We start from the raw sequence: 12039 nt of genomic DNA, 5'->3' as shown, positions 1-12039 counted from the left end.
CCCCGTCCACTGTGAGCACTTGTGAAGGCTCAGGTGGGAGTGTGTGAGCCAGAGACCTCCTCTACACTGCCAGGCACCTCCCTCTACACTGCCAGGCACCTCCCTCTACACTGCCAGGCACCTCCCTCTACACTGCCAGGCACCTCCCTCTACACTGCCAGGCACCTCCCTCTACACTGCCAGGCACCTCACCTCCCTCTACACTGCCCGGCACCTCACCTCCCTCTACACTGCCAGGCACCTCCCTCTACACTGCCAGGCACCTCACCTCCCTCTACACTGCCAGGCACCTCCCTCTACACTGCCAGGCACCTCACCTCCCTCTACACTGCCAGGCACCTCCCTCTACACTGCCAGGCACCTCCCTCTACACTGCCAGGCACCTCACCTCCCTCTACACTGCCAGGCACCTCACCTCCCTCTACACTGCCAGGCACCTCCCTCTACACTGCCAGGCACCTCACCTCTCTCTACACTGCCAGGCACCTCACCTCCCTCTACACTGCCAGGCACCTCCCTCTACACTGCCAGGCACCTCACCTCCCTCTACACTGCCAGGCACCTCCCTCTACACTGCCAGGCACCTCACCTCCCTCTACACTGCCAGGCACCTCACCTCCCTCTACACTGCCAGGCACCTCACCTCCCTCTACACTGCCAGGCACCTCACCTCCCTCTACACTGCCAGGCACCTCCATCTACACTGCCAGGCACCTCACCTCCCTCTACACTGCCAGGCACCTCCCTCTACACTGCCAGGCACCTCACCTCCCTCTACACTGCCAGGCACCTCACCTCCCTCTACACTGCCAGGCACCTCCCTCTACACTGCCAGGCACCTCACCTCCCTCTAAACTGCCAGGCACCTCCCTCTGCACTGCCAGGCACCTCACCTCCCTCTACACTGCCAGGCACCTCCCTCTACACTGCCAGGCACCTCACCTCCCTCTACACTGCCAGGCACCTCACCTCCCTCTACACTACCAGGCACCTCCCTCTACACTGCCAGGCACCTCACCCTCCCTCTACACTGCCAGGCACCTCACCTCCCTCTACACTGCCAGGCACCTCACCTCCCTCTACACTGCCAGGCACCTCACCTCCCTCTACACTGCCAGGCACCTCACCTCCCTCTACACTGCCAGGCACTTCACCTCCCTCTACACTGCCAGGCACCTCACCTCCTCTACACTGCCAGGCACCTCACCTCCCTCTACACTGCCAGGCACCTCCCTCTACACTGCCAGGCACCTCACCTCCCTCTACACTGCCAGGCACCTCCCTCTACACTGCCAGGCACCTCACCTCCCTCTACACTGCCAGGCACCTCACCTCCCTCTACACTGCCAGGCACATCCCTCTACACTGCCAGGCACCTCACCTCCCTCTACACTGCCAAGCACCTCCCTCTACACTGCCAGGCACCTCACCTCCCTCTACACTGCCAGGCACCTCACCTCCCTCTACACTGCCAGGCACCTCCCTCTACACTGCCAGGCACCTCACCTCCCTCTACACTGCCAGGCACCTCCCTCTACACTGCCAGGCACCTCCCTCTACACTGCCAGGCACCTCACCTCCCTCTACACTGCCAGGCACCTCCCTCTACACTGCCAGACACCTCACCTCCTCTACACTGCCAGGCACCTCACCTCCTCTACACTGCCAGGCACCTCACTCTACACTGCCAGGCACCTCACCTCCCTCTACACTGCCAGGCACCTCACCTCCTCTACACTGCCAGACACCTCACCTCCCTCTATACTGCCAGGCACCTCACCTCCCTCTACACTGCCAGGCACCTCACCTCCCTCTACACTGCCAGGCACCTCACCTCCCTCTATACTGCCAGGCACCTCACCTCCTCTACACTGCCAGGCACCTCACCTCCTCTACACTGCCAGGCACCTCACCTCCCTCTACACTGCCAGGCACCTCACCTCCCTCTATACTGCCAGGCACCTCACCTCCTCTACACTGCCAGGCACCTCACCTCCTCTACACTGCCAGGCACCTCACCTCCCTCTACACTGCCAGGCACCTCCCTCTACACTGCCAGGCACCTTACCTCCCTCTACACTGCCAGGCACCTCCCTCTACACTGCCAGGCACCTCCCTCTACACTGCCAGGCACCTCACCTCCTCTACACTGCCAGGCACCTCACCTCCTCTACACTGCCAGGCACCTCACCTCCCTCTACACTGCCAGGCACCTCCCTCTACACTGCCAGGCACCTTACCTCCCTCTACACTGCCAGGCACCTCCCTCTACACTGCCAGGCACCTCCCTCTACACTGCCAGGCACCTCACCTCCTCTACACTGCCAGGCACCACACCTCCTCTACACTGCCAGGCACCTCACCTCCTCTACACTGCCAGGCACCTCACCTCCTCTACACTGCCAGGCACCTCACCTCCTCTACACTGCCAGGCACCTCACCTCCTCTACACTGCCAGGCACCACACCTCCTCTACACTGCCAGGCACCTCACCTCCTCTACACTGCCAGGCACCTCACCTCCCTCTACACTGCCAGGCACCTCACCTCCTCTACACTGCCAGGCACCTCACCTCCTCTACACTGCCAGGCACCTCACCTCCTCTACACTGCCAGGCACCTCACCTCCCTCTACACTGCCAGGCACCTCACCTTCCTCTACACTGCCAGGCACCTCACCTCCTCTACACTGCCAGGCACCTCACCTCCCTCTACACTGCCAGGCACCTCACCTCCTCTACACTGCCAGGCACCTCACCTCCCTCTACACTGCCAGGCACCTCACCTCCTCTACACTGCCAGGCACCTCACCTCCTCTACACTGCCAGGCACCTCACCTCCCTCTACACTGCCAGGCACCTCACCTCCTCTACACTGCCAGGCACATCACCTCCCTCTACACTGCCAGGCACCTCACCTCCTCTACACTGCCAGGCACCTCACCTCCTCTACACTGCCAGGCACCTCACCTCCTCTACACTGCCAGGCACCACACCTCCTCTACACTGCCAGGCACCTCACCTCCTCTACACTGCCAGGCACCTCACCTCCTCTACACTGCCAGGCACCTCACCTCCCTCTACACTGCCAGGCACCTCACCTCCCTCTACACTGCCAGGCACCTCACCTCCTCTACACTGCCAGGCACCTCACCTTCCTCTACACTGCCAGGCACCTCCCTCTACACTACCAGGCACCTCACCTCCTCTACACTGCCAGGCACCTCACCTCCCTCTACACTGCCAGGCACCTCACCTCCTCTACACTGCCAGGCACCTCACCTCCTCGCACCTAGCTTTGTAATTCTGACAACGTTTCAATCGAATATGCGCACGTTTTATTATACCTACTATATTGATGCCACACTTGTCACATGTAAAAACATGACTATTTTTTTTTTTCAAAAAACAGCGCCATCTGTTGCACGTAATAGCAACACACCACGTTATACTAAATATGTTACGAATTCCATTTCAATGTTTCCGATTGTATTTATAAATTTCATTTTCATAGATTTGATTTATTTTAATTTTGATTTAATAATTTTGTGGGAAATTGTGCTGGAATTGTGCTATGTTGTTTTCCATACCGTTCATTTCGTAAGTATAAGTATTGATGCCACACCTGTGACAGGTAAAAATATTTTTTTTTTTAAGAAACAGCGAAATCTGTTGCACGTCAGAGCAACTCCCGCAATCCTAATTATGTTACGATTCCATTTCAATGTTTCCAATTTCATTGATAAATTGAATTTTCATAGAATTCAAATTATTTTCTGGAATTGGGAGGTGCGGGCTGCGTGCAGGTGTTGGGAGGTGGGGGCTGCGTGCAGGTGTTGGGAGGTGCGGGCTGCGTGCAGGTGTTGGGAGGTGCGGGCTGCGTGCAGGTGTTGGGAGGTGGGGGCTGCGTGCAGGTGTTGGGAGGTGCGGGCTGCGTGCAGGTGTTGGGAGGTGCGGGCTGCGTGCAGGTGTTGGGAGGTGCGGCCTGCGTGCAGGTGTTGGGAGGTGGGGGCTGCGTGCAGGTGTTGGGAGGTGCGGGCTGCGTGCAGGTGTTGGGAGGTGGGGGCTGCGTGCAGGTGTTGGGAGGTGCGGGCTGCGTGCAGGTGTTGGGAGGTGCGGGCTGCGTGCAGGTGTTGGGAGGTGCGGGCTGCGTGCAGGTGTTGGGAGGTGCGGGCTGCGTGCAGGCGTTGGGAGGTGCGGGCTGCGTGCAGGTGTTGGGAGGTGCGGGCTGCGTGCAGGTGTTGGGAGGTGGGGGCTGCGTGCAGGTGTTGGGAGGTGCGGGCTGCGTGCAGGTGTTGGGAGGTGCGGGCTGCGTGCAGGTGTTGGGAGGTGCGGCCTGCGTGCAGGTGTTGGGAGGTGGGGGCTGCGTGCAGGTGTTGGGAGGTGCGGGCTGCGTGCAGGTGTTGGGAGGTGGGGGCTGCGTGCAGGTGTTGGGAGGTGCGGGCTGCGTGCAGGTGTTGGGAGGTGCGGGCTGCGTGCAGGTGTTGGGAGGTGCGGGCTGCGTGCAGGTGTTGGGAGGTGCGGGCTGCGTGCAGGCGTTGGGAGGTGCGGGCTGCGTGCAGGTGTTGGGAGGTGCGGGCTGCGTGCAGGTGTTGGGAGGTGGGGGCTGCGTGCAGGTGTTGGGAGGTGCGGGCTGCGTGCAGGTGTTGGGAGGTGCGGGCTGCGTGCAGGTGTTGGGAGGTGCGGGCTGCGTGCAGGTGTTGGGAGGTGGGGGCTGCGTGCAGGTGTTGGGAGGTGCGGGCTGCGTGCAGGTGTTGGGAGGTGGGGGCTGCGTGCAGGTGTTGGGAGGTGGGGGCTGCGTGCAGGTGTTGGGAGGTGGGGGCTGCGTGCAGATGTTGGGAGGTACAGGCTGCGTCCAGGTGTTGGGGGGTAGGGGCTGCATGTAGGTGTTGGGAGGTGGGGGCTGCGTGCAGATGTTGGGAGGTACAGGCTGCGTCCAGGTGTTGGGAGGTGGGGGCTGCGTGCAGATGTTGGGAGGTACAGGCTGCGTGCAGGTGTTGGGAGGTGGGGGCTGTGTGCAGGTGTTGGGAGGTGCGGGTTGCGTGCAGTTGTTGGGAGGTGCGGGCTGCGTGCAGGTGTTGGGAGGTGCGGGCTGCGTGCAGGTGCTGGGAGGTGCGGGTTGCGTGCAGGTGTTGGGAGGTGCGGGCTGCGTGCAGGTGTTGGGAGGTGCGGGCTGCGTGCAGGTGCTGGGAGGTGCGGGCTGCGTGCAGGTGTTGGGAGGTGCGGGCGGCGTGCAGGTGCTGGGAGGTGCGGGCTGCGTGCAGGTGTTGGGAGGTACGGGCTGCGTGCAGGCGTTGGGAGGTGCGGGCTGCGTGCAGGTGTTGGGAGGTGGGGGCTGCGTGCAGGTGCTGGGAGGTGGGGGCTGCGTGCAGGTGTTGGGAGGTGCGGGCTGCGTGCAGGCGTTGGGAGGTGGGGGCTGCGTGCAGGTGTTGGGAGGTGAGGGCTGCGTGCAGGTGTTGGGAGGTACGGGCTGCGTGCAGGTGTTGGGTGGTGCAGGCTACGTGCAGGTGTTGGGAGGTGCGGGCTGCGTGCAGGTGTTGGGAGGTGGGGGCTGCGTGCAGGTGTTGGGAGGTGGGGGCTGCGTGCAGGTGTTGGGAGGTGGGGGCTGCGTGCAGGTGTTGAGAGGTGGGGGCTGCGTGCAGGTGTTGAGAGGTGGGGGCTGCGTGCAGGTGTTGGGAGGTGGGGGCTGCGTGCAGGTGTTGGGAGGTGGGGGCTGCGTGCAGGTGTTGAGAGGTGGGGGCTGCGTGCAGGTGTTGAGAGGTGGGGGCTGCGTGCAGGTGTTGGGAGGTGGGGGCTGCGTGCAGGTGTTGGGTGGTGCGGGCTGCGTGCAGGTGTTGACGACTCTACACACGTGTTTACCTAACTAGAAAAGGGATTATAGGAGCCGAAGAGTTGAAAAGGCTTCGCTTAGATTATTTAATGTTTATGAGGCGACGGCCAGGAGCTGGAGCTCGCTGGAGACATGACAGAGCCCATTAGGCTCAGGAATCTGTATAGCAGTTGATTGACGGTTGAGAGGCGGGACCAATGAGCCAGAGCTCAACCCCCGCAATCGCAACTAGGTATGTACAACTAAAAATAAAAGTAATTTAGACCGCTGCACAAGACATGTCAGACCACGTTTGGAATATGCAGCGCAAGCATGAAATCTTCTCCTCGCTAAACATAACACAACATATCATATGAAGTCCAAAGAGACGTCATTAGACTGGTCACAGAGCTGTCACGTATGGAATAAAATGAGCCTCACGTTACTGGAGTTAGGAAACAGCAGAGAAGACAAGATCACAACGTACAAAATACTCAAAGGCATTTACAAGGTAGACAGGGGTAGATTACTTCACATGAAAAGGGCGTGAAATATTATGTATTAGTAAATTGTTCATATATATAGGCAGTGGTTGGGTTAAGTGTTTAGGTTCTGTTGGCTATTATTTGTGTTTGTAGTACGTGGGTGAAGCATTTACAGCGTTGTGGCTCGAATAAAATCCTTCAGTGGAGCACTTGTTCCGGAAGTGTTCGAACGATCAGTTGTGTGTTGGAATGGTCTTTGGCCTTTGTTCTGAGGAGGAGCTGGCATCTTATATTATATATAATATATATAGGTAATGACCTCGCTTATGCTTCTTGGATCATTTGTGTTAGTGATTATATATAGGAAGGGGGGAGTGAATAATTTTATTGACCATTATCACTCTAATTATTCTCATTATCAGAGATTATTTTTATAATCAGTATATAAATATTATCGGTACTAATTAAATCATAATTACATATAATACATAACCATGATGGTGAGTGGTCAAGCTACGGTGCTGGCACAGTATTAATATTATATTTCTATCGTAATATTAAACCTAATATTATACTACTGTGTTATTATTATTATTATTATTATTATTATTATTATTATTATTATTATTATTATTATTATTATTATTATTATTATTATTATTATTATTATTATTATTGTGAGAGAGTGGGAGGAGGTGAGACTGTGTGCTGGTCCGTCGTGACCACACATCCATCACCTACACATTAATGTCTCGCTCTGCCGGGATATTAATGCAGTTTTAAAGTGTAGGTTCACTGGTGTTGGTCCGCTCTACACCTCCACATGTACACTACTCTTATATAATTACAATTTTCAAATGATAAATATAGATATATAAATATATATATATATATATATATATATATATATATATATATATATATATATATATATATATATATATATATATATATATATATATATATATATATATATATATATATATATATATATATGTTGTACCTAGTAGCCAGAACGCACTTCTCAGCCTACTATGCAAGGCCCAATTTGCCTAATAAGCCAAGTTTTCATGAATTAATGGTTTCTCGTCTACCTAACCTACCTAACCTAACCTAACCTAACGTTTTCGGCTACCTAACCTAACCTAATCTATAAAGATAGGTTAGGTTAGGTTAGGTAGGGTTGGTTAGATTCGGTCATATATCTACGTTAATTTTAACTCCAATAAAAAATAATTGACCTCATACATAATGAAATGGGTAGCTTTATCATTTCAAAAGAATAAAATTAGAGAAAATATATTAATTCAGGAAAACTTGGCTTATTAGGCAAATCGGGCCTTGCATAGTAGGCCGAGAAGTGCGTTCTGGCTACTAGGTACGACATATATATAATATATATATATATATATATATATATATGTCGTACCTAGTAGCCAGAACTCACTTCTCAGCCTACTATGCGAGGCCCGATTTGCCTAATAAGCCAAGTTTTACTGAATTAATATATTTTCTCTAATTTTTTTCTTATGAAATGATAAAGCTACCCATTTCATTATGTATGAGGTTAATTTTTTTTTATTGGAGTTAAAATTAACGTAGATATATGACCGAACCTAACCAACCCTACCTAACCTAACCTAACCTATCTTTATAGGTTAGGTTAGGTTAAGTAGCCGAAAACGTTAGGTTAGGTTAGGTTAGGTAGGTTAGGTTGTCGAAAAAACATTAATTCATGAAAACTAGGCTTATTAGGCAAATCAGGCCTTGCATAGTAGGCTGAGAAGTGAGTTCTGGCTACTAGGTACGACATATATATATATATATATATATATATATATATATATATATATATATATATATGTCGTACCTAATAGCCAGAACGCACTTCTCAGCCTACTATTCAAGGCCCGATTTGCCTAATAAGCCAAGTTTTCATGAATTAATGTTTTTTCGTCTACCTAACCTACCTAACCTAACCTAACCTAGCTTTTTTTGGCTACCTAACCTAACCTTACCTATAAATATAGGTTAGGTTAGGTTAGGTAGGGTTGGTTAGGTTCGGTCATATATCTACGTTAATTTTAGCTCCAATAAAAAAAAATTGACCTCATACATAGAGAAAAGGCTTGCTTTATCATTTCATAAGAAAAAAATTATAGTAAATATATTAATTCAGGAAAACTTGGCTTATTAGGCAAATCGGGCCTTGAATAGTAGGCTGAGAAGTGAGTTCTGGCTACTAGGTACGACATATATATATATATATATATATATATATATATATATATATATATATATATATATATATATATATATATGTCGTACCTAGTAGCCAGAACTCACTTCTCAGCCTACTATTCAAGGCCCGATTTGCCTAATAAGCCAAGTTTTCCTGAATTAATATATTTACTATAATTTTTTTCTTATGAAATGATAAAGCAACCCTTTTTTCTATGTGTGAGGTCAATTTTTTTTTATTGGAGTTAAAATTAACGTAGATATATGACCGAACCTAACCAACCCTACCTAACCTAACCTAACCTATATTTATAGGTAAGGTTAGGTTAGGTAGCCAAAAAAAGCTAGGTTAGGTTAGGTTAGGTAGGTTAGGTAGACGAAAAAACATTAATTCATGAAAACTTGGCTTATTAGGCAAATCGGGCCTTGAATAGTAGGCTGAGAAGTGCGTTCTGGCTATTAGGTACGACATATATATATATATATATATATATATATATATATATATATATATATATATATATATATATATATATATATACATACATACATACACATATACAAACATATATATACATAATGAACAGAACACGAAAAAGGAAAGAGAAAGAAAGATAAATGGAAGGGTAAGCTTATGTTAGGTCACGTTTGTTAAAGAGTTTAGATCATTTAAGAATATACTGTGAAAGGGAAGAGTCCACAGCAACAAAGTCAGGACTCAAGTTCATGTTGGGAAGGTTGTGTATTAGAGGTAATTCAACAAGACGGCGTCTGTGTAGAGCAGAGGCAGGAAAGATTATTTTCGAGGAAGACCAATCAATAGGATGATTAGAATCCCTAACATGACAGAAGAGAGCATTGTTTGTGTCTGCAGACTTTTATTTATGTAAATAAATATATTTATATATATACATGTATATTTTTTTAGTATTTAAGAGCGCTCTAAACTGCGTGTGTAAGAGCAGTCTTGGAGTGTGTATCCCAGCATGGAGCCCCTACCTGAAGACAGGTAAGCAAACTGAAAAAGGTTCAGAAGTTTGCAACGAGAATCATACCTGTTTTCCGAGGGATAGGAAAAGAAGAACGACTGAAGGAACAGAACCTGACGACGGAAGAAAACAGGAGACGGGGGACGACATGATGAAGACAGATAAAATACAAAGGGGGAATGAGAGTGGAAATAGAAGAACTCTTCACAGTGAGTACCAATAGAACAAGCGGGGATGGTGGAAGCTTGAGACCATGACTTTGAGGCGGGGATGGTGGAAGCTTGAGACCATAACTTTGAGGCGGGGATGGTGGAAGCTTGAGACCATGACTTTGAGGCGGGGATGGTGGAAGCTTGAGACCATAACTTTGAGGCGGGGATGGTGGAAGCTTGAGACCATAACTTTGAGGCGGGGATGGTGGAAGCTTGAGACCATAACTTTGAGGCGGGGATGGTGGAAGCTTGAGACCATAACTTTGAGGCGGGGATGGTGGAAGCTTGAGACCATGACTTTGAGGCGGGGATGGTGGAAGCTTGAGACCATAACTTTGAGGCGGGGATGGTGGAAGCTTGAGACCATAACTTTGAGGCGGGGATGGTGGAAGCTTGAGACCATAACTTTGAGGCGGGGATGGTGGAAGCTTGAGACCATAACTTTGAGGCGGGGATGGTGGAAGCTTGAGACCATGACTTTGAGGCGGGGATGGTGGAAGCTTGAGACCATGACTTTGAGGCGGGGATGGTGGAAGCTTGAGACCATGACTTTGAGGCGGGGATGGTGGAAGCTTGAGACCATGACTTTGAGGCGGGGATGGTGGAAGCTTGAGACCATGACTTTGAGGCGGGGATGGTGGAAGCTTGAGACCATGACTTTGAGGCGGGGATGGTGGAAGCTTGAGACCATAACTTTGAGGCGGGGATGGTGGAAGCTTGAGACCATGACTTTGAGTCATAGGGATGGTGGAAAGTATTCATCTAGCTTAAGAGCAGAGAGAAAATGGAAAGAGCTAAAGAAGCAGGATGTGGAAGTAAAGGCTATTCATAATTTTAAAAGTAGATACGAGAGGGAAATAGGACAGGAGTCATTGTGTTATATAAACGGCGGCTAGGAAGGTGGGGTCCAGGAGGTAATGCTCGCTCCTGCAAACACAACCAGGTGAGTACACAGACACACGCTTGCTAGGTGAATACTCTGATTCACTCAGAGCGTCATCACTCTCTCTGACTCATCAACAAACTCCATCTATGTCGTCAGCTGATCGACTAATTATAGAGTGAGTGGAGAATCGATCACGTAATTATCTGGAAAAACTCGTTAGACAAGAGTGAAGAATTATAGCTGGCAGGAGTAGAGGCCCAGAAGCCGGCTGGTGAAGGCGCCCATCAATCCGGCTTGTGTTGGCCAACGCGGAAGCAACGAACACCAAACTGTTTTGTAGTTGATCTCTCAATTATCCACTCCTGCGTATTTGATGTGTTTACTGTTGTGATGATTTGTTTATGATGAGTTGACTGGTATGTTATTACTATTAGTGTCCTTAGATCGTTTCTTACTCTCGCTTACGTTACGTCTGGGAGAGTGGTGGCCATGCTGTGTCTCAGTGGTGGTGGCCATGCTGTGTCTCAGTGGTGGTGGCCATGCTGTGTCTCAGTGGTGGTGGCCATGCTGTGTCTCAGTGGTGGTGGCCATGCTGTGTCTCAGTGGTGGTGGCCATGCTGTGTCTCAGTGGTGGTGGCCATGCTGTGTCTCAGTGGTGGTGGCCATGCTGTGTCTCAGTGGTGGTGGCCATGCTGTGTCTCAGTGGTGGTGGCCATGCTGTGTCTCAGTGGTGGTGGTGGTGGCCATGCTGTGTCTCAGTGGTGGTGGTGGCCATGCTGTGTCTCAGTGGTGGTGGTGGTGGCCATGCTGTGTCTCAGTGGTGGTGGCCATGCTGTGTCTCAGTGGTGGTGGTGGTGGCCATGCTGTGTCTCAGTGGTGGTGGTGGTGGCCATGCTGTGTCTCAGTGGTGGTGGTGGCTATGCTGTGTCTCAGTGGTGGTGGTGGTGGCCATGCTGTGTCTCAGTGGTGGTGGTGGTGGTGGCCATGCTGTGTCTCAGTGGTGGTGGTGGCCATGCTGTGTCTCAGTGGTGGTGGTGGTGGCCATGCTGTGTCTCAGTGGTGGTGGCCATGCTGTGTCTCAGTGGTGGTGGTGGTGGCCATGCTGTGTCTCAGTGGTGGTGGTGGTGGCCATGCTGTGTCTCAGTGGTGGTGGTAGCCATGCTGTGTCTCAGTGGTGGTGGTGGTGGCCATGCTGTGTCTCAGTGGTGGTGGTGGTGGCCATGCTGTGTTTCAGTGGTGGTGGTGGCCATGCTGTGTCTCAGTGGTGGTGGTGGTGGCCATGCTGTGTCTCAGTGGTGGTGGCCATGCTGTGTCTCAGTGGTGGTGGTGGTGGCCATGCTGTGTCTCAGTGGTGGTGGTGGTGGCCATGCTGTGTCTCAGTGGTGGTGGCCATGCTGTGTCTCAGTGGTGGTGGTGGTG

At 51.3% G+C, this 12039-nt stretch overlaps 1 protein-coding gene across 1 annotated transcript; it reads right to left on the bottom strand.

Annotated features, from left to right (window-relative positions):
- Positions 1–3767: 3767 nt before the first annotated feature.
- On the bottom strand, positions 3768–10474 carry LOC138354537 (uncharacterized). The gene is made up of 2 exons (XM_069308898.1): positions 9740–10474; positions 3768–5441 (listed from the first exon to the last, which is right to left on the bottom strand). Exons 1-2 carry the CDS (start codon positions 10472–10474, stop codon positions 3768–3770), a joined length of 2409 nt encoding a protein of 802 aa, XP_069164999.1.
- Positions 10475–12039: the final 1565 nt, after the last annotated feature.

Source organism: Procambarus clarkii, chromosome 63, assembly GCF_040958095.1.
Source record: "Procambarus clarkii isolate CNS0578487 chromosome 63, FALCON_Pclarkii_2.0, whole genome shotgun sequence".
NCBI classification, from domain to species: Eukaryota; Metazoa; Arthropoda; class Malacostraca; order Decapoda; family Cambaridae; genus Procambarus; species Procambarus clarkii.
This window is presented reverse-complemented; position numbering and strand designations above follow the sequence as displayed.